The sequence below is a fragment of the Notechis scutatus genome, chromosome 6 (assembly GCF_049901735.1).
Source record: "Notechis scutatus isolate UNSWTSFEM ecotype Mainland chromosome 6, rNotScu1.2, whole genome shotgun sequence".
Taxonomy (NCBI): Eukaryota; Metazoa; Chordata; class Lepidosauria; order Squamata; family Elapidae; genus Notechis; species Notechis scutatus.
In genome coordinates this window covers 11559713-11583601 of record NC_142014.1, presented here as the reverse complement: position 1 = coordinate 11583601, position 23889 = coordinate 11559713, and the positions used below count along the sequence as shown (strand labels likewise).

Here is a 23889-nt window from a genome sequence, read left to right as displayed (position 1 = left end):
ATTCCATGAATCTAACAATTTATTGGAGAGACCAGGCCAAAAAACAATCTTCTAGCTTTCTTGGAAAAGTACCTTCCTTCCAAGAGGATGGCGGGGCAGTCAATTATTCCAGAGGCTGAAGATGAAGATGCTTGCAGCCTGGAGATTTGGTTCCATGTATCAACAAATAAGGGGACTGCGCTGCAATTCTTGTGAGAAGAATCTGCATTTTTCAAAAGAAAATCAAGATTGAACCAAAGAAAGATTTGGCTGGTATCATTATCTATGACCATTTGTTTCCAGAAAGAGAAGGTATTATTTTGATTCATGAGGATGCAGATGATAGTCCTGATGTCATGATGAACAGCCTGAAACAAAAGCAACACCTTTGTTTGATTCAACATGGTATCCAGAAAACTGTCCAAATCAGAATGAGAGCAATCCAGTGCTCTTGAATATATATATATATCCCTGTGTTTTTCTTACTGTTAGGATAATTGTAGTCTATGTCTTATTCTACTGTTCTCCAGAGCAGATTATGATAAGACATGAAGAGCAGAGAACCCAAATGGTGAAATCAGAACTCCAGAAAGCTGTTCATTCTCTTGAATTGTGGAAGTCAAAAAAAAAAGGATGAATTTGATCTGGCAGAAGAGACTTGTGTAGTTTGCTCAGAAGTAAGCCAAGAGAAATAGTCCGGATTTTAACTTGCAGGCATATCTTCCACAAAGAATGTATTGACTGCTCATTGCTAAAGCATGGGATTTGCCCTATTTCATTTATACAATTATCCAAAGCAACTGAGACAGGCTACTTCTAGATTGTACATAGGGATACAAATACGTGTATCTATGGAGGAAAGTCATATTTTAAGAGTTCATTGTGATTAATTAAAACCCTTGATGTATGATCTGCAACTCTCAAAAATGGTTGATTTTTGCTTCATTTTATTTAAATACATTGGTGATAGGTTTTTACATATTTTTTGTATATGTAATTCATTTACAAGACATTTCTTTGTTCTGAATATGTCATTATTTAAATATTTTTATTTTATTTTAAGACAAACATGAAGATAAATGATGCTCTCTGGATTCTGGGTGTGCTGGGCTGTGGGGGCAATTGCATTGAACTGTGCAAGGTGGCCTTTTTGAGTGGCAGAAGTGACAGTAGGGCCAGGCCTCGACTTCAGGCACAACCTTGGTGCAGTCACCAAATGATGCTGTTCGTGGTGGCTTAGATGTGGGGAAAATAGAAAATTCTTTCTCTTTTGTTTGGGAAGGGTGACAGCCAGGAGAGTCAAGTTAGGCATTTCCCAAATTTTGGACATATTGAGGCCAAAAGCTTCACCATAGTGTGCCAGGAATTGACTACTGATACACAGCTATTTTATGCGTAGCTCTTGAGAATATTAATTAAGCCCATATTATAGGTTGTTTGGCAATAACGAAAAACTAGCATTGCTTAAAAAAATTGGACTTTTGAATTTTACTGCCCATCACATCCCTACAATATTAAAAATGTTAGTTCCAAAAAGAGATGCTTCTGAATTCTATTTGGGACAGACAATTATGGATAGGACCTACACATATTGGGAAACATATTGGTTGGTGCGCTCACTGTACACAATAGACAAATATTCCAACCCAAAAACTATAGAAAACTCTCACATCATATTTCCAATCTTCACATTTCCAATCTTGAAAAAGTGACATAATTTCTTAAAAATAACATAGGTCATAATTTATTTGAAATGTTATCGTTTTTATTTTTTTGGTTATTTCTTAATTGTAAGAACATACTAATGGAAAGTGTCAGTCTATGGGAGTTTCTCTTCCATTTCTATTGTACTGAGGCCATTACTTTCGTCTATATTCATGGTACCAGTAAGAAGGGTAGTTGGAAGGGTTTTCAAGAGAAACTTCGACTTCGTCTCCAAAATGAGTCCTACTACATTGCAGTATTTATTATTTGATAATTCTAGAAGTGAAACACATATTTTCTTTATATGAATGGTTAAAATGTTATATTTCCTCCAAACTAGTGTCAGTAGCCACATTCATTAGCAAACCCAATGGGAACTCATCTGGAAGACCTACAACGGACAAGGCTAAGTTAAAACATGTAGCCTAAAGGAACTTAAGAAGGCAGAAGAAGGTTAAAACTTAATATTTTTAGGTTTGAAATAGCTTAGTTGCTATGATTTTTCTTGCCGCTAGAAAGTATTTATTTATTTATTAAATTTCTACATCATCAATCTCACTTAAGTATATCTGGGCAATTTACAATAATTTGTTATTCTCCCAAACGCCTCTCTAATTTCTGTTCAGTAAAAAAAAAGTGTGTTCATGAAAACAAGAAAAGCAGTTGGCAGAAATCTCTGCTGCTATATAGGAAGTATGTGTGTATAGAAATAAGCTTCCTCTTTTCAGACATGAAAAGAATATGTGAAAGAAATATTCAATTTCTAACCAAAGAATCATTCCTGCCTTTTTATTTTACACACACACACACACACACGCACACACAATATTTTCATCTTTGCAACTCCTTGCAAAGAGGAGCTCCGGAAGATAAGGGAACACATGAAGCACCTTTTTCAGAAAATAGCCACATCTTTTTCCAGCTCCAAGGCTGCTTCAGAAGAGCAGCCATTTTGCTTGTGTTGTTTGGTTCTTTCTAGCAAAGGAAAAGACATTGTACATGCTTGTTTCCAAAGATGGTGGGGAGTGGTTTCCAAGCAGCCACTGAGAGTGAGAAAAAAAAATGCAGACTTTAACTATTTTAAGAATAGGCACTTGTACACAGCTCTGGTCATTCCAAAACACTTCTCTGCAAGGAATTGCATAGCCCTAATATTTTCAGATCTTACCAGTTGTATATTTTGCTAATTTAATGTTTATGAAATTAGGGGTGGGAGGTTGGGTGTGATTTCTTCATCTTCTCAAGAAAAAAATACCCTAAAAACTAAATGTCTATGAGTTTTTATGGAAACTATAGAACAATATTGTTATATGCTGTATGTTAGCGTATATGCTGTTAACTAAAGGTTAACATAGGTTACGGTTAGCTGTTCTTGTTTGATCTTAAAAAGCTAAGCAATTTTAAGGGTAGCTTATTGAACTTTAAAATGTAATATTAGAATAGAATAGAATTCTTTATTGGCCACACAAGGAATTTGTCTTGGTGCATATGCTCTCAGTGTACATAAAAGAAAAGATACATTCATCAAGAATCATAAGGTACAACACTTAATGATAGTAATAAGGGTACAATAAACAATCAAATCATAGGAGGAAACAGTCAATAAAAATCGTTAGGATACAAGCAACAAGATTACAGTCATACAATCGTAAGCGGGAAGAGATGGGTAAAAGGAAGAATGGGAAGATTAATAGTAATAGTAATGCAGACTTAGTAAATAGTTTGACAGTGTTGAGGGAATTGCTTGTTTAGCAGAGTGATGGCATTTGGGGAAAAACTGTCCTTGTGTCTAGTTGTTCTGGTGTGCAGTACTCTTCAGCGTTTTGAGGGTAGGAGTTGAAACAGTTATGTCCTGATGTGAGGAATCTGTAAATATTTTCACAGCCCTCTTTTTGACTCATGCAGTATACAGGTCCTCAATGGAAGGCAGGTTGGTAGTAATCGTTTTTTCTGAAGTCCTAATTGTGGTAATATAACCTATTGATCATTTTATCATTTTCTGTAAGGCCTTTGTATAACTAGCAGTAAGTCTAGGAAGATGTGGGCATTCTTGGTGGGGGTAGGAGTATCTTTGCTCAGAGTGCCTCATTCTGTTTTGATTCTGCCAGTTTAGAAGGAATAGGAAAATGGGTGAAAGTTCAAGGTACAAGATACACAGTTGTGCTTTCTCATGGGACTTTCCAAACTTTCCCATGAGACTGTCCGTGGCTGTATGATCTCATCCTAGCAAGGTAACATCTGGGACTTTCCAAGATTGTATGTTCTCATGCTGGTGAAGTAATCTCCTGTTGAGGTCATTGTTTTCTGAATATGCATACTGTATTTTTGCTTGTGTTTTTCTCAATAAATACTGCTACCTGAGTTCTCTCAGGGTTGGCATTTTCTCAGAGACAGTTCCCTGTGTCTCATTCCAAATGTCAATCCACCATAAATGGTGACCCCGACGTGATAGCTGGAAGGCTATACGTTTCCCGCATCCTATACTCATCGTCGCGGACGTCGACTGGGCCCTCATCTTCTTCGCTGGACGAAGGTAGATTCTTTTCGTGAGTATGGGGAGATCTCTCGAAGGCTCAGAAAGAGCACATCAGGGAATTGAGAGGGATCATTGGGAATAGTTTTGGGTTTGGAATTGGCAGTAGGGGTTGTGCTGTAGGAAAGAAAGAAATTGAGGACTTACTACAGTATGTTTGGAAAAATATTAAGTCATATCCGGAGGGAGGTAGTATTAAAGTAGAGTCCTGGAAAAAGATAGGAAATTTTTGCACGAGGAACCTCGTGCCCTTCTTCAATTTTGTTAACCTGGAGAGTGATTATGGATGCATTAGCTACTTATGAACAACCGCTCCTATCACCCCCGAAGAAGGTTTGCCGCTTTACCATGCGGTACGTTTGTTGCCGCTGACGGCACCTCCAGATAAATCTGGGGACTGTCTGGCGCTAGAAATACTTTGTCAGAAGATAAGAGTTTACCTTTAAGGGTTCAGGTGGATGCAGTTACTGCAGCTATTCAAGAAGCAAAGAATAGAGGGGAATTATCAGGAGATGATTTGGTGGAGTTTGGAGTAGAAGTTCAACTTAATCCAGTGGAAATTGTCATGGATGCTGCATTAAATCCACAGCGGGAGTGGAAGCCTTTACAGCTCAGAATTTTGAGGGAAGTTAAGCAAGCAGCAAAAGAATATGGTGTTAGAACGCCATATACTCAGGCATTGTTAGAAGCAGTTGGTTATGGAAATAAAATGATTCCGGCTGACTGGAAAGCTCTGTTGAATATGATTTTAACTCCAGCTCAATATTTGGTGTTAGATCAGAAATGGAGACAGCTGGCAGTCCAGAGGGGAACAGCAAATGTTACCCCAGATCAGCTTTACGGAGCTGGTAATTTTACAACAGTGGAACAACAGAGAGATGGTATGCCTGAGGAAGGGTTCATTCTTCTCCCACAAATAATTTTTCAAGCCATAGGGTCTCTCCCTGATGGCGAAGGTGGTGAGAAGACCTTTACTAACATCAAACAAGGGAACAATGAACCCTATGAAAATTTCATTAGCAGACTGAAATTGGCTATTGAAAGACAAATTGATAATCAATTCGCCCAGAAAGAGTTGCTTTTAAAGTTAGCAGTAGAACAAGCTAACACAGATTGCAAAAAGATTTTAAATCCACTTATAGCAAGTGGAGAGCGAGAAATCATGGATTTGATTAATGCATGTAGAAAGGTAGGGAGTCAGTCTTTTAACATGGAAACTTTAGCTCTGGCTTTACAAACAGGACATGCTCAAAAGGGAATTGTTTCAATTGTGGGAAGCCTGGACATTTTAAAGCGCAATGTCGGGCTCCTGGAGGAGGTCAAAGTCAGCAGAATAAGAGATCAATGGGACAGGGTGTTCGTCCTAAATCAGTGTGCCCAAAATGTAAGAAAGGATACCATTGGGCATATCAGATGCTCCTACAGTTTTTACTGATGGAGGGAAAGTTTTTGGTGCTTGTGTTTGGAAAGATAAATCTGGAATTTGGCATACAAAAGTGACTTCAGAGCAGAAGTCTGCCCAGCAGGCAGAACTTGCTGCTGTAGTTTTGGCTTTTCAAAATTTTCACAATCAGGATTTTAATTTAATAGTGGATTCATTGTATGTGTATAATTTGTTACCCTTTGTAGCAGGTTCTTATTTGTCTCCTGGAATATCACCTGATATTTTAAGATTGCTTTTGTTGTTACAAGGATGTTTGGAGCAGCGTGTGAATGTGTGTTTTGTTGCTCATATTCGTAGTCATAGTAATTTGCCTGGAATTTTATCACAAGGTAATGCCAAAGCTGACAGTGCTGTAACTTCAGTTCTCACTGTCCAGCCATGGGACAGTCATAGTTATTTTCATCAAAACGCTAAAGCATTGGCACAGCAATTCAAACTTACTACTGCAGAAGCTGCTGCCATAATTCAACAATGTCCAACTTGTTCAAAGCAGGGCACGAATATCCCTATGGGAGTTAACCCCAGAGGGTTGAAACCTTCAATGATTTGGCAAATGGATGTTACTCAATATCCGCCATTTGCGCCCTGGAAATATATACATGTAACTGTGGATACTTACTCAGGATTTTTAATGGCTACCCCTCAAAGAGGTGAGATGGTTAAACATGTCATCAATCATTGCATTAAGACTTTTTCAGTTGCTGGAACACCTAAAACTTTAAAAACTGATAATGGTGCGGCTTATCGGAGCACCGGTTTTGATCAGTTTTGCAAACAATGGTCTGTGGAACATAAATTTGGGATTCCATACAATTCTACTGGGCAGGCTATTGTAGAACGTCATAATTCCACGCTCAAGACCATGTTGACTAAATTAAATAAAAAAGGAGGGAAGCTCCTGGGGCTTCCGGCGATTCAAAGATCAATTAAATCTAGCTTTGTATACTTTAAATTTTTTAAATTTGTCTGGTAACCCCCCTGCGAGCGCGGCCAGCAGGCATTTTTCTTCTCCTTCTACAGATGCGGTGAGACCTCGGGTGTTGGTGCGGTTCCTTCCAGATCCGGCATGGGTTCCTGCTGAGCTGATAACGTGGGGACGTGGTTATGCAGCAGTTGAACATCTTGGTCAAATTCGTTGGGTTCCTGGTCGGTGTGTTCGGCCTGATCATTCGCAGGCACCTGTGAAGGAAGTTTCGGAGGAGCAGGATGGCGCATCTGTGGTTCCTGATCCTGCTGATTCTGCCTAATCTGTCCTGGGCTGCTCGGGTGCGGAGAGAGCAGCGACAGCATGTTCAGCGTGCCGGAGATTTGGGCGATGATTTGTGGACAAATAATAATTACATTAAAGATTTGCGCACAACTGCCAAAAACTTGAACATCACCAATTGTTGGTTGTGTATGCACCTTCCTGGGAGAGTGGGAGAAGGACTAACATTGCATGGAGTGCCTTTTGAGGAAAAAGATTTAATAAAGAATGCAACCTGGAGAAAACAGTTGTCTTGTGCTACAACAGAGCAATTCCATATGTTCAAAAAGAAAAAATGCACACACTATAATCGGAATGTGACGGCTAAGGTCAAGGTGTCCTTAAAGGGAAGGGCGTATGTATGCTTCACCCGAAATGACTCTGGAGGAACTTTCCTAGGGAATTGGTCCAGGTGTAATGTCACTTTTCAAATGCCAACCATCTGTTATAATAGCAGTGTGCAGAATTATACCTGTCTCCCTCAGTTCAATTCTCCTCAGTGCTATATGTGTCAATATCTTGAGAAGATGAAGAATGGTTCTGAGGTAGCCCGGGGGAGCCTTGGGCTATGGGGAATGATGTGTGGTTCCTATGTGGGGAGTATGGGTATCGGGAGGTTCCCGGGAATTGGTCTGGGATATGCACATTGGGGTATGTAATACCTGTAATTTATAAACTGGATCAGTTGCCGGAAGGCAGAATCCGCAACAAGCGTGAGCTGGAATCAGGTCTAACCATGGGAGGTAATCTATGGACACAAATTTCTCGAGGTCTTATCCCGCCTTTGGGAATTGCTATGAACTATAGGGATATTCATATTTTAAATAATTTTACTGTTGCTATGTTTAATGATACTACAAAGAATATTAAGATGATTAATGTAGAAATGTCTGAAATTCGTACAGTTACTTTGCAAAATCGATATGCTTTAGATATTATGTTAGCTGCTCAAGGAGGAGTTTGTGCTTTAATTCATTCGCATTGTTGTGTTTTTATACATAATTATGAGCCAAACATTACAAAAACTGTTCAGGACATGGAAGATCGTATTGCTCAGCATCAATCTGGAGCTGATGGGTTTAATGCATCATTCTGGGACAGTCTGTGGTCCTGGCTTCCTGATGGATCATGGTTTCGCTCCTTATTGCAAGGGGTTGTTATTATTATTGCTATATGTATCTTATTATGTTGTTTTATTCAATGTATTCCTAATCTATTACAAATGTGTACCTCAGTCTTCCGGCGTGAGGATCAGGTCATGAGGGAACTGTGTACTATGCCACTAAAACACCCCTATCTTTGAATAAATAAAAAAGGAGGGAATGTGGTAATATAACCTATTGATCATTTTATCATTTTCTGTAAGGCCTTTGTATAACTAGCAGTAAGTCTAGGAAGATGTGGGCATTCTTGGTGGGGGTAGGAGTATCTTTGCTCAGAGTGCCTCATTCTGTTTTGATTCTGCCAGTTTAGAAGGAATAGGAAAATGGGTGAAAGTTCAAGGTACAAGATACACAGTTGTGCTTTCTCATGGGACTTTCCAAACTTTCCCATGAGACTGTCCGTGGCTGTATGATCTCATCCTAGCAAGGTAACATCTGGGACTTTCCAAGATTGTATGTTCTCATGCTGGTGAAGTAATCTCCTGTTGAGGTCATTGTTTTCTGAATATGCATACTGTATTTTTGCTTGTGTTTTTTCTCAATAAATACTGCTACCTGAGTTCTCTCAGGGTTGGCATTTTTCTCAGAGACAGTTCCCTGTGTCTCATTCCAAATGTCAATCCACCATACTAATAACTCTCTGAAGTCTTGTGTCTGTCCTGTTGGGTTGTAGAACCCAACCAGACAGTTATAGAGGTGCAGATAACAGACTCAATAGTTCCTCTGTAGAACTGGATCAGCAGCTCTTTGGGCAGTTTTAGCTTTCTGAGTTGGCACAGAAAGAACATTATGCATTCTCTCCGCATGTTCACATTATATGACAAGACATTCAGTCCATTGTCCTTTCTATACTGTTTAACCTTGCTGTTTGTGAAAATTGTGTTTATATCAAAAAAATTATTTGTTTTTAAACAGTATAATTTTATATAGGATAAAGCACAAGAGTCCAGCTTGGCAAAAGTGTTAATGATGTCACAATTTCATTACTTAACAATAAATGACTTCATTGGAGGGAGAGAGAAAAAAAACACTGTCACTGTCTATAAGAAATCTTTATCTAAGCAACATACTTGCAAACAGACCCTTCAGCTTGTTTCTCCAGAATTTTTGAGATGGGTTTTTGGTATCTTGCTGGAAATATCATTCAGCTCTGAAGTGCTGATGATTTTTGTTGTCTTTTGAGTTATTGGCTCTGGAACTGCTTAACAGATGTCAGCATGAGCTTACTTGCGGCTGCCACTGAAAGAAGAAAGGTAAAACCATTGTACTTTCTATACCTTGGCATCTGTCTTGGGCTCCACCTGCAGAGTTCACAAGCTGACAGCTTTTGGATTGCCAATATTAACATATCATTTCAAGTGGGGAATCAGACTGTATGGGAGATTGCAGAAAACGGAGTGTTCGCCAAAGCTTCGCCCTTGAAGAAAGTGTCCGGCATTGTGATAGCTGCAGAAGAGCCCCATCAAAATGCCTGTAGTTCTGTAACAAATTTTAAGTCGGGAAATGCAGGGTGTTGGATAGCCCTCATCATAAGAGGGCAGTGTTCATTTACAAAAAAAATAAGTGTGGCTGCAGAAAAGGGAGCCGTTGGTGTGATCATCTATAATTATCTTGGTACAGGTAACAATGTGTTTCCCATGCTTAACTTTGGGAAGGAAGGCCCTGTGTCTGTTATGATTGGCAATCTGAAAGGAACGGACCTTCTGCATCTAATTCAGAATGGCATCCAAGTGATGGCAACCATTGATGTTGGAAAGCACTGTAACCCATGGTTAACCCGTTATATGGGCACCATTTTTATTCTTTCCTCTGTAGCTGTGGCCTACTGCACCTTTTATTGTGCTGGAAAGCTACGAAGAACAAGGAATTTGATACAGAGATGCCAGCAGGAGCTTGATATTACTAAAGCCATCAATCGTCTTGAGGTTCGTACATTAAAAGAGGATGACAAAGAAGTTGGATCCAATGGAGACAACTGTGCAGTGTGTTTAGAAATGTACAAGCCTAAAGATGTAGCCCGTATTTTACGTTGTGGGCATCTTTTCCACAAAATATGTGTTGATCCCTGGCTTTTAAAGCACCAAACATGTCCTGTGTGTAAGTGGAACATGCTTGGAAATGTGGAAAGGATTACAGCTACAGCAGAACCATTTGGTATTCAGCTATCGAATGAAGCATCTTCCGCTATCAATTCTCCTAATGAAGCCATCTGTCCAGAAGCACCTGCAGGAATTCATAAAGGCTCAAAAGCTCAATCTGGGGACAAATGATTATTTCGATCTTGATCACCTTGTTAAAGATTGAGCTTATGGTGTGTGAAATAAAACATTACATTACCTTTGATTCTGTTTGGCTTGTTTGCCTTATGACAATATTAAAAACATCCAATGTGATTCTGGAAATTGGAGTTGATGTTTTAAGTTTTGGATTTTGAAGAACTCCAGCTATAATTGTTAAATTCCTAATTATATTGTTTTACGATGATAATTTACAGGTAGTCCTTGACTTACAACCACAACTGAAGCCAAAATTTCCATTGCTAAGAGTTGTTAATCAAATCCCTGCAGTTGTTAAAAAAAAAACTTGCAATCTTTAAATGAATCTGGCATTGACTTTGTTTGTCGGAAGTCGGAAGGTTTAATATGATGAGCACATGAACCAGGGGTAGTGCAACTGTCATAAATAAATGCCAGTTGAGGAAGTGCCTGAATTTTGATCATGTAACCATGAGAATGCTACAACAGTCCTAAGTGTGAAAACTGGTCATAAGTCACATTTTTCTGTTGTAACTTTGAACAGTCATTAAACAAATGGTTGTAAGTTGAGGACTATCGTAGTCATTTTTGGAATTCCATCTGAAATGGATGGTGAAAATGAGAAAAATTAACTAACCACTGTTTTCTCTTGAGTCTGTTTCATGATTTATATTAATGTTTTGCTAATTTAAAAATGTGATTACATATATCACCTTTTTATTTTTAATAAAATTTAATTAGCATATTCAAGAAGTATAGTCCATTGGTTGCCTTTGTTCTGATGCACATGTTAGCCCAACAGGCTTGGATTCAGTAGCAATTTTAAAAGTTAAATCTCCATATGCAATTATGCATTGTTTAAGAATAGAAAGCATGTACATTACGGTGATTGTCGTTCACTCTCCTACTACAAATATCCAATTTCTTTGTTGAGAGTGAGAAAGTAGGGTGTTGCTGACTTGAAAATGTACTGGATAACTAGTATAATGTTATCTGTATGACAACTGTGATGGAAATCTCATCCAATAACACCAATAGCAGAAGAAGAGGCGAACATGTTCTAATGAGTCACTGGTCTTTTACGTACACAAAGAAACAAAGAGCAATGGCTAAGGTTACATAATTCTGATGTAAGGGGAATGCTGAAAGGCAAATGGCACAAGTACACATTTGCTGACCCTATTAGAAGTGAGAAGTTGCAAAGGAGACAGAAACAAAACCACACCAAAGAGATAACCGTCAACTGAAACAAGACACCCTAGCTGCCTTTTTTGAAAATGCAGGATTTATATGGTACGTTGATATTCAAGGGTACCAAATTGCTGTTGTTCAAATAAGCTGACCCTGTGTCCTTTGGGGGGAAAGAGTGTTGATACCAGTGCAGATAATCATCCTTGAGCAAGTAGTTCAGGAACCTCAACCAAGAGAATGATATTTATTAGGCACAGCTGCTTCTGGAATGTTGTTTTCAACCTTCATTAAAAGATAATTATCAACTCTGAGCTCCGAATCTACATGGCATTTTGCTTACATAGTTGTTATATTTCAAAGCTTCCTCTCCTTCCACTCTAAATGACAATAGAATAGAATTTGTTTAGGGATACATTTGTATAGTCCTGGACATAATACACTGAAGCACTAATTGAGCTTCTGACAGCTTTGGTGGCCAAAAAACAAAACAAAACCCCGACCTAAAGAATGGTGAAGGTACAGTCCTCCTTAATAGACTTACTCAAATCAGAACATACATGTGATTGGATGAAGCAGCCAGGCATTTCATTGGATATAACATACCACATGCCTTATGAAGTCAGTAAGGCCAGTGTGACTGTGACATAATGGGACAAGACTTCACAGATAATGAGAATTTAAAAGAAAGGCAGTTATTCCATAGTATATTTCAGGGAATTGCTTTCTTTAGCTTTCGTAGAGCTCTTCTTATTCCCAGTGATTTTTTCCCAAGTTATTCAGCATTTCTTGGTTTCCTAATTGTTCTGTGGCTAAACTGATAATGTAATTTTCCTGGAACAGTCTTTTTGTAATGGAATAGTTGCCCAGTGTGATGCCATATATCAGAGCTAATGTTTTCTTTTCCCTGGGAGGATTAACTTAGGTCCCCAAATCTCCTACAGTGGACATAGAATTTGCAGGCCCAAATTTGATCAAGTGCAGCAAACTTGCTACATACTGTGTTTCCCCAAAAATAAGACCCAGTCTTATTTTCTTTTGGGCCCCAAAATAAACACCAGCTCTTATTTTGGGGAGATGTCTTAATCACCTTAGGATCACCGCAGCCAGATGCCACTGCTTCACGCCCTGACACCTGTCGTGTCTGGCTGCGGTGGTCCTAAGGTGCAGGATGCGTGGGGCAGCTCCACTCCCCCAGTTTTATTTTTATGCATGTGCCTCATCCCACCTCGTACAACCAGACAGTGGGATGAAGTGGGTAGGGTCTTAATTAGGACTTATTTTGGGGATAGGGCCAGGGGTGGGATTCTACCGGTTCTGTCCGGCTCTGTAGAACCGGTAGCTCTGAAGAGCAGCAGACATAGAACCGGTTCTATGGCTGATGATGTTTTGGCCCACCTGTGTGTCCGGGCTCTTACCTGATCTTTATTTCCTGTTTTTTCAACCTCAGCTGCCTTGCGAGGCACAGCTGCGGTTGAAAAAGCAGGGAAAAAGTGCTTTTTCAAATGCTGCTTCCCTGCACGCAGCGCTGCTCAGCTGTCCAGGCAGCAAGCTGACGAAGATGCGCAGCGTGCAGGGAAGCAAATCGTAAATCACTGAACCGGTAGTTAACCCTTTGGATCCCACCCCTGGATAGGGCATATATTAGGTGCAAACATAAATCAAGTTAGGGCTTATTTTCAGGATAGGTAGGGGAAAGACGGTACTATGCTTTTCAGAATATAGTGTAAGATTCTATATTATATTTTAAGTAACCATGTAGCATTTTTTTCCATTTTGTCTTTTGCCTTACATAATGAATTTGCTGCCCATAGCTTTTTAGATAGACTCAAAGATGGTTGGGTGTCTTCTGTCAGCGTTGAAATTTTCCCCATTCCTCTTCTGGCACCAGATATTTCTTCTACTCGTTGTTCTTTTTATTTGGCTGAATGTCATAGGCAGTCTGATCCAACTGAGGATCATACTGTGAGTGAAGAGGATGTTACAATGTAATTAAAGAGTTATGGGTTCATAGTTTCTTGTGAACAAATTGTGATTTTTCAAGGTCTTTGATTAGTTACATATGCATCCTATGGAGCCACATAGAGCGGGGTGTCAAACTCACGGCAGCACATTGTCGTCATGTTACATATCGCAACTTTTTCCCCCTTCGTAAACCGGGGTGGGTTTGGCCAGCACATGATGCATCCGGCCTGCAGGCCGTGAGTTTGACACCCTGACATAGAGGGTCTCAAAGCAAATTCAAAGAGCTTCATATGTGCTTCTAAGCTGTCCTTCAAAACTGCTACTAAATGTTCATATACCTTTTTACAACTAAAAGAAAGATAGGCAGTGCCCGAGCACTGAAAAGGAAATAAAAAGCTGCTGAAAACTAAAGTTAATAACTGTTTTTACAGTATTCTGGCACTCTGAAGTTCATGTTCTTTCCCAAAGCAGCCTGACAAATAATCTCTTGAGTTTACTGGTGGTGTTAATTTGAGAGCTAGATTTCTCACTGAGAAATTTACTTCAGTTTAATTAATAGAGGAAAGCACAGGTCACCATTTCTGTTCAGTGATCGAGATACCTGAAATACAATAAGATATTTTGTTAGTTTTCCCTTTGCTAACTTCTCTCAATCTTGACCAGTACAATCTGACAGCCAATGTTTGGGTATATGTCTAAGCCAAGGATCTTCAAACTTGGCAAGTTTAAGGCTTGTGGACTTCAACTCCCAGAATTCCTGAGCTAACATGACTGGAGGAGCAATTCTTGGAGTTGAAGTCCACAAGTCTTAAAGCTGTCAAGTTTGAGACCCTGGTCTAAGCAAACCATGTAGCATCAAAATAAACACATGCAGAGTTACTGGTATGTCAAAACCTCTATACAGCACTAACTTTGACTTAAAACTCAAATTCAAGTAACCTGTTCATTAACTGTCCCAAAGGTGCTTTTTCAGGAAGTCTAGGGATGGGAAATGAAACATCTTCAAGCAGAACCAAGAAAGTCCCCTTGCCATTTGAAAAAGCATATTTGGGACAACCATGACCTGGGTGACTGAGAATCTCCATAAACATTTAGCTGTTTGCTAACTAGAGGCTAACTAGAGTTAGACTAACTAGTTTGCTAACTAAAGGCTCAAGATCCAGATGGATCTTGACAAACTTGAACACTGGGCCCTATCTAGCAAAATGAAATTCAATTTAGAGAAAAGTAAAGTCTTACACTTAGGCAAGAAAAACCAAAAGTGCACATATAGACTGATTGAAACCAGGCTTAATAGCAGTAACTGTGAGAGAGATCTTGGAGTTTTAGTGGACAACCAATTAAATATGAGCAACAGTGTGCGGCGGCAGCTAAAAAAGTCAATGGAATCCTAAGTTGCATTAACAGAGGGATAGAATCAAGATCAAGTGAGGTACTAATAAGCCTTAGTAAGAGTACACCTAAAATACGGCATCCAGTTTTGGTCACCACACTATAGAAAAGATGTAGAGATTCTAGAAAAAGTGCAGAGAAGAGCAACCAGGATGATTAGGGGACTGGAGGCTAAAAAATACAATGAAGTACTTGGCATGGATAATCGAGTGAAGAAAAGGACCAGGGGAGACATGATAGAAGTGTTCCAATCAGTGGTGGAATTCCAACTTTTTTACTACCGGTTCTGTGGGCGTGGCTTATTTGGTGGGCATGGCTTGGTGGTCATGTGACTGGGTGGGTGTGGCTTAGTGATCATGTGACTAGGTGGATGTGCTTGGTGGTCATGTGGCTGGGTGGGCATGGCTTGGTGGTCATGTGACTGGGTGGGCATGGCCAACTCAGTGTCACTCACATTAAGGGGTCCCTCACCTGACCCCTCCCCTCTCAGCCATTCCTTGTCATCCAGCCTCAACTCATCTATAGTTCTGTAAAAATGTTGTTCACCTTGTTTGACTTTATTATCTGCATACTATAGATGTACTTTCATGGACCACTGAAAGGAGAAAATGGCTCACATGCTTTACTCAAGAATGTGATATAGGCAACAGGCTTTTAAGGGGCTGCCACAAAGAAAGGGTGGGGATTGTATTTTCCAAAGAAGCAGAATGCAAACAAGAAGCAATGGATGGAAACTGAACAAAGAGATAAGCAACCTAAAACTAAGGATAAACTTTCTGACAGTGAGAACAATTAACCAGTGGACCTGCTTGTCCCCAGAAGTTCAGGGTGATCAATCACTGGAAATTTTTAAAAGACTGGACAGCCATTTATTTTATTTTTATTTATTTATTTGATTTGTCAATTGTTTACAAGATAATAAGTACAAGTGTATACATAGTTGTGAATATATGAAATGGGTACATATAAGAAAAATAAAAGAATAAGAGAAACAATAGGACAGGGACGGTAGGCACGTTGGTGCGCTTATGCACGCCCCCTACAGACCTCTTAGGAAAGGGGTGAGGTCAATAGTAGACAGTCTAAGGTTAAAGTTTTTGGGGTTTGGGGAAGAGACTACAGAGTCGGGTAGAGTATTCCAGACATTGACCACTCTATTGCTGAAGTCGTATTTCCTGCAATCAAGTTTGGTGCGGTTTACTTTGAGTTTGTATCTGTTGTGTGCTCTTGTGTTGTTATGGTTAAAGCTGAAGTATTCATTGACAGGTAGGACATTGCAATGTATGATTTTATATACCATGCTTAAGTCGGACCGAAGACGGCGTAATTCGAGGTTTTCTAGTTTTAGAATTTCGAGTCTGGTGGCGTAAGGTATTCTATAACGGGTAGAAGAGTGGAGAACTCTTCTTGTGAAATACTTCTGGACTTTCTCAATTGTGTTAATATCACATACGTGATAAGGATTCCAGACTGATGAACTGTATTCGAGTATTGGTCTAGCAAATGTTTTGTATGCTCTGGTTAGTAGTGAGATATTACCAGAGAAAAAGCAACGTAGGATTAGGTTAACAACTCTTAATGCTTTTTTGGCTATGTAGTTGCAGTGAGCTCTAGCACTTAGATCATTAGAGGTGAGTATTCCCAGGTCCTTTACAGAGCTTGGGTCATCAACAAGATCTTGACTATTCAGCTTGTATTTTATTTTCTGATTTTTTTTACCAATATGTAAGACAGAGCATTTATTTGTTGAGATTTGGAGTTGCCATATGTTAGACCATTCAGATACATAGTTTAGATCTTTTTGTAGGGTAGTAGTATTGTCTGTGGTATTGAACAGCTTTACATCATCAGCGAAGAGAACGCAATTGCTCTTGATATGATCACAAAGGTCGTTTATGTAGATTATGAAGAGAGTTGGTCCTAGAACACTGCCTTGGGGAACACCACTATTGACAGGTACTGGATTTGATAGGGCGTTCCCAATTTTGACCATTTGTTGTCTGTTTGACAGGAATGCTTCTATCCAGTTATTCAGTTGTCCAGAGATACCATAAGATTTTATTTTTAGGAGTAGTTTGTCGTGTACCACTGAATCAAAGGCTTTGCAGAAGTCTATGTAGATTGCGTCTATTGCTTTGCCCTGGTCGAGTTGAGTAGTCCATATGTTTTTGCAGTGTAAGAGTTGCAGATTACAGGATAGTTTTTTCTGAAACCAAATTGTTTATTGGAGAGTAGGTTGTTGGTCTCTAAATGGAGGATGATGGATTGGTTAATAATTGATTCCATGACTTTACAGGTGACGCAGCATAAGGAGATTGGTCTGTAATTTTCAACTAGGCTTGGGTCTCCCTTTTTGAAGATGGGAATGACTGTGGCTTGTAACCATAGGTTGGGCAAGGAGCTGGTTCTGAAAGATCTTTCAAAGATTATGCTTAGAGGTTTGGCTATGGCAGCGGATAGTTTTCTTAAGAAGTAGGCACATATTCCATCCGGTCCAATAGATAGAGATGGTTTTAGGTTGCGTAGTGCTTTTTCAACGTTGTCTACTGTAAAATCGATATGTATTAGATCATTATTGTTGTCTGTGGTACGGCTAGGAAACATTGGGCATGATCCATTACTGTTTACAAACACTGAGCCGAAGAATGTGTTAAAGATGTTGGCTTTAATGGTGTCGTCGCTGCAGTCTTTACCATCAGGTCCTATCAAGGGAGGGATGGACCTTGAGTCTTTTAGTTTGTTGTTTACAAAATTGTAAAAAGCACGGGTGGAATTGGTGCTTAGAAGGTTTTCCTCTTGTTTAATGTGGTAATTGGTGCATTCGGTCTTTATCTGGTGGCATAAATTTTTATATCGGTTTTTGAAATTAGCAACGTGACCAGATTTGTTTTTCCGCCAGAGTGATCTCTTTTTGGATTGAAGTTTCCTTATTGATATGGGTAATCTGCTTTTTTGTTTTGTTTTTGGAGTTGTTGTTGGAACATATAGTTTGATGACTCTTTTGACTTCAAGTAAAAATATGTTGTAATGGTCTTCAACAGTATTGCATCCAGTGAATAGAGATTGCCAATCGAGGGATGAGAGATCGTTATCTATAAGATCATAGTTGCCTTTTTTGAAGTTACAACTAGGGATGACATCATTGTGGTGATTTTTGTGTGGACGTATGTTGAGGCAAAAGTCAATCATATTGTGATCACTACTGGAAAAGGGTTCTTTGGTTTGTATTCGGTAAATTAAATTCAAACTATTGCAGAAGATGAGATCGAGGCAGTTGTTCAGTCTAGTGTTGTTGGTTACTAGTTGTTCAAGACCTAGATTTGTAATAGCATTGAAGAAGGTTGTGTGTATGATTTCAGTTGTACAATTATTTAGGGTCCAGTCAATATGAGGTAGATTGAAATCTCCAAGAAAGATAAAAGGGTATGGGCAGGATGTAGCCCATGTTAGTAGTGTATTTAGCTTGTTTACATGTTCGATGTCATAATCAGGTGCTCTGTAACATAGTAAGAATCGAATTGTGATATTTAAGGATAGTTCACAGATGATGGTTTCAGGAAGGGCAAGCTCCTGGGTAACTTGGATATTTTTTAGATGTAAGGATTTTTTATAGAATATAGCAACACCACCTCCTCGACGATTTTCACGATCTGATCGGTAAACATGATAGTCTCTTACTGTGGTAATGGAGTCGGGGAGAGATGCATTGAGCCATGTTTCACAGACAAATATAATGTCGAAGTTAGCCATATTTAAGAGGATGAGAAATTCAGGTATTTTATTCACGAGGCTTCTTGCATTGAGTAGTTTGCATTTAAGTCCGGGAGCAGTTGGGATTGAGGTAGTTGGGGGCGTGCGTGCCTAGTCTTGAGTGATCGTGGGTGGTGGGTAGTTTTGGGTGATGGTGGGTGGTGGTAGGTGGTTGAGGTAGGGTAGTGGTTGAGGGTAAAAGTTGGGTATTGGGTTGCGTGTCTTACTTTTGATGCAGTCAGCATGGTAGTCAATGTACAGGTCCTTCTCTCCGTTGTCTAGACGGGTTTTGAGTTCGATGCGGAGTGCACGGGAGCGGGCACGTTGCTGTATGGTTAAGTCAGGGCGGCAACGGAGGTTTTTGTGGTTGGTGTTGGTTTTGGCGAGTGAGTTTATAGTGTAAATGAGTTTACGTTTGCTTGATTCATTTTTGCAAATGATCCTGCACAAGCGTGGGGCCACAGAGCCGTCTCTATTTTTAAGCTCTCGGTCAATGCGGGAAATGTCAAGTATTTCATCGCCGGAGATGGTTGATGCTTGGTAATCTCTGATGATGTTTCGGACAGTTGTGATGTCATCATTGACAATGCTGTCTTCTAGTCCAAATAAGATGGCGTTTGGACGTTTCCGTTCACGCTCAACAGCTTCTCTGATGAGGATTGGGATATCAATATTTGTCTGGGTTGCGTTTATTTGTGGATTGGGTTTTGGATTGGATTGTGGTTGTTGGGTGGAGATGTGGTTTGTGGCTATTTGATGTTCAGGTTTTTGTGTTGTGTCTTTTTTTTCAGGTTGGTTATTCTTTCTTTTACGGCGTCCAGGGATGCTAATATGGTGTTGAGGATGTTTTAATGGTTTCGATGGTTGAGGATGTTTCAATGGTTTCAATGTTTGGGGATGTTTTGATGGTTTCGCGGTATCATCTCTTTTAGACAGATCTAGTTTGGATATGCATATTTTGCAGAAATATGGAAACTCATTGGATGATTCTAGGTATCGAATCATTTGCTCAGGTAATCCCAAGCAGTCATGGTGGGTGTATTTTTTACACAGAGAACATTTGATGGAGTATTTATTATCTATTAGATTTTTGCAGCATTTAAGGCATGTGCAGGAGTCTTGAAGTTCATTGGTGCAGGAGTCTTGTAGTTCATTGGTGGGGATTGTCTTCTCATTGAGTTGTGGTTTGAGGTAGGATTTTCTTTTGGCATGGTAATATTGGTAAAATAGTACGTTGATTGAATTAATTAAATGAACAATTTAGGGTAATCTATATAGTCAATATTACATCAAACAATATCAAACAATCTATTGTAGTAATCTCTCAAGTCAGATAGTATTTCTAAGCAACAATCAGCCTGGTCAATTAATTACTCTAATCACTAGTCAATTATTTACACTAATCATTACTCACACTGTTCATTTAAATCCACTAAATCAAAGATTTTACTATTCAATTAAATTGCATGGATTTTGGTCTTTTAAACTAGTCAGTAATCATACTATTTGTACTAAACACTCTAATCACACTAATCAGTTAAAAAACAATAAATCAATTAAACCATTAATAAAATATTTTATAGAAATTGATTATCTAATCGTTGGTATATGTGATGAGGTAGAAAAGTTGTAAGTTTTGAGGTGATGAGGTAGTATTAGGAGTCTTCTTTGTCTGAGGGGCTCGTCCTAGTTAAAATGGCGTACCCCCTCCTCTCTTATTTAAGGGCTTTTAGATCGTGAGGAAGGGATTACTGTCCTCGGAGCTCTTCAATTTCTTCAAGGGATGGAGAACGTGGCTACCGAATCGCCCTTTCTCTAGATTCACACGGGGACTTAGAACCAGAAGGAAACCTCTCCGGAGCGACCCACAACAGGAGACCGAATTGGGAGAGAAAGTTGGAGCGCTCTCACCCAGCAATCCTCCCGGCCGGGCGCTTCTTGGGTTTTCTTCCTTCTCTCTCCAGTCCCCGGGAGCTCACGGCGAGTTGCAGCGGCGGACACAAGAGTCGGAGACGGCAGCTTTAGTGAGGACCGGAGCGAAGCGGCAGCAGCGGCAGCGGCGTCTCCTCCGTCTTTTTCTTTCCCTCGCTGCCCGTCGTCTCCCTCAAGTTTTTCAGCAGATCGCTCGATCTCCTTACCTGACAAAGGAAAGCGGCGGTCACAAGAGTCGAAGACTCTGAAATGGTATAGGGTTCCCCCCAAAGTCCCTTCTAAGTGTTATTCTGACACCTTTCCCAGGACCTCTACTCAGAGTTTGGCATCCTCAGTTTTCCTGCCTGAACAGGGGCTTGGACTAGAAGACCTCCAAACTCCCTTTCAACTCTGTTAAACACACATGTATTTATGCTCTGGACTATAGACACTGAATGCATGTAAACCCTGAAAAATATGTGGTAGCCCTGGGCAAAAGAAAGGCAGTAGAATCACTCTAGATGTAGGGACAGTGTAAAATATTAACACATGATAAATAATGGAACAATTAAAAATAATAGCACAGAGTTTTCTCTGTCTCTCTTTCCCTTCCTATTTCTTTTTCTTTCTTTCTCTTTCTTTGTCTCTTTCTGTCTTTCTCTCCCTTCCTTTCTCTTTCTCTCACACACACCACACACACACTCTCTCCCTATTTCTCTTTCTTTCTTTCTTTCTTTCTTTCTTTCTTTCTTTCTTTCTTTCTTTCTTTCTTTCTTTCTTTCTTTCTTTCTTTCTTTCTTTCTTTCTTTCTTTCTTTCTTTCTTTCTTTCCTTCCTTCCTTCCTTCCTTCCTTCTTTCTTTCTTTCTTTCTTTCTTCTTTCTCTCTCTCTCTCTCTCTCACACACACACACCCCTGTCAGCCTTCATTCCCTCTCACTCCAGGCACCTTACTCACAAGGGGAAGTGAATCCAGCATTAGAGAAGTTCTGCAGGTAAACGGACTTGCATTTGAAGCTCCTGCAAACTTCCCCATGGCTGAATTCCCCCCTCCCCTCCCCCAGCGTTCTTTCCCTCTCGCTCCAGGTACTTTACTCACAAGGGGAAGTGATACTTCTAGTGTCCATGAAGAATCCAGACTTGGAACAGTTTTGCAGGTTAATGGACCGCTGCTCCGCCCACAGTCATGTGTTTTCAAGTGGCTGCTTGAAAATGCATGGCTAGGGCGGGGGGGGGGGGCAGTCCTCCTTTAAACTGGGGCAGTGAGCATCAGGTAGGCGGGGCAAGCGAGTGAGCGGAAACTGAGCGACCGGGTTGGGGGCGTGGCCAGCCAGATGTTGCTACTGGTTCGGCGACCCATACTAAATTCTTGCTACTGGTTCGCCCGAGTAGGTGTGAACTGGCTGAATAGCACCTCTGGTTCCAATATTTGAAGGGCTGCCACAGAGAGGAGGGTGTCAACTTATTTTCTAAAGCAGCCGAAGGCCAGACAAGGAATAATGGATGGAAATTGATCAAGAAGAGATTCAACCTAGAAATAAGGAGAAACTTTCTGACAGTGAGAATAATTGACCAATAGAACAGCTTGCCTTTAGAAGTTGTGGGAGCTTCATCACTGGAGACTTTCAAGAAGAGATTGAAGATTTGTCAGAAATGGTGTAGGGTCTCCTGCTTGGGTGGGGTTGGGGGATTGGACTAGAACACCTACAAGGTCCCTTCCAACTCTGTTAATCTGTTAAAAAAAAAAACTACATCAGAGATTGTAAATATACCTTCATCAAGAACAACACAAAGTCACAAATTGAAAAATCAACATTTGAAATAGTTTGGGTAATATTTGTGAGACAATTGGGGAAAAGTAGTGGGTCCACACTGCCTATTCTTGTGGGACAGCATATACTCTGCCATACACTTTGTTGTATATTTCCAGGATTGATATGTTGCCGGCATTCATTTTTCTATGTAATGAAGCAAGTTTGATAGCCCTAAGAATTGATTAGTTTTGAAGGGGCCATCAGACTCCATGTTAATCTTGTTACCTCTTCTGTGATTTGACAGTTAATCAGGATTTTTTCCCTGCACCTTTAGAGATATTGACTGTTTCCTAGTATGATTAGATTGCTTATTGTAACCTAACCCTTATGATTCTTGACTCTTGACAAATGTATCTTTTCTTTTATGTGTACTGAGAGCATTTGCACCAAGACAAATTCCTTTGTGTCCAATCACACTAGGCCAATAAAGAATTCTATTCTATAAAAAAGTACATTTCTGAATTTTGTTTTGTTTTGTTTAAGAAATGCGGCTTTGCTCCACATTTGGAAGGCTTCTCACTGGGTGGTCGAATGCATCAAGAAAGACACCAACGCAGGTTCTATCTTGGGTGAGCTGCCCCGATCAGGGTTGGGGGAACTCTTTTTATTGGGAACACACAAAAGGGGTGAATTTCATCCAATCATTATGTTACATGCGTAGGAATGTTAGTGGATGCATGGCATCTCCCAATTGCAATGCCATGGTAAATTTAAACTAGCAAACCAAACTGCATTTCAGTTAACTGCCCTTGTGACGTGTTTTATGGTCTTGTTCCTGGTGTCTGTTTTCAGCCTACGTGAGACCTGGCATGCACCGGAACCATTGAGGTTGCTCACGTGAGGCTTAGCACACAATGGAATTGGCCCATTACAGCATCTCCTCTGTTTTAGTTTTATATGGAGGAAATTCTTCTGGATCTTCATCACTACCCATGCAAAAACTTGTGCGAGCGCACGCATCGGGGTCTTCTGAGGGTATGACTTTGTACAGAGGTTCTTTTTCCCAGAGGGCATTAACCTGTGCAATGGCATGCTTTTCAGCTAATAAAGACAGACTATTGGAGATGGTACGAACAAATATTGGTAACACACATGGAAGAATAACGCATCCTGCAGCAATCATACCTATGAGAGCTACTATGGCTTGTAATCCTGGTAGTTTAGGGAACCAAGAACTAAAAATATTCTTAAAGTCAATACCTTGCCATACTTGATTAGGATTGTAGGTTAATTGTCGCATCTCAGTTGTTAATTGTGCTACTACTTTGCCAACTTTGTCAATTTGAAGACAACAGTTCGTAAGATTGAACCTACCACATACCCCTCCTTCTTTGGCTAGTATGTAGTCTAAGGCTAAACGATTTTGGTATACAGCTGTGCGTAATTTGTCCGTAGCAGTTGCTAGAGTGTTTAGAGCCTTGTCTATACGTTGTCCTGCTAAATCTAAAACAGCTTGTAAACGCATAATTCTATTAATCATGTATATGGGGGTTCTGTACCCCCAGGAGCCGTCTTGGGCCCAACTAGCAATGCTGAAGGTGCAGACGA

General features: G+C 40.0%; 2 protein-coding genes across 13 annotated transcripts in view; both read left to right on the top strand.

Annotated features, from left to right (window-relative positions):
- The window catches only part of CADPS2 (calcium dependent secretion activator 2), a 294667-nt gene that overhangs the window by 22859 nt on the left and 247919 nt on the right, over window positions 1–23889 (top strand). The window lies entirely within an intron of this gene.
- Window positions 9287–10339, top strand: LOC113413093 (RING finger protein 148-like). Its single transcript, XM_026669133.2, has one exon. It carries the CDS (start codon window positions 9287–9289, stop codon window positions 10337–10339), a length of 1053 nt encoding a protein of 350 aa, XP_026524918.1.

Bases quoted from the DNA above. Each gene is read 5' to 3' on its own strand.
- LOC113413093 (XM_026669133.2), top strand. From the start codon at position 9,287: ATGAGCTTACTTGCGGCTGCCACTGAAAGAAGAAAGGTAAAACCATTG.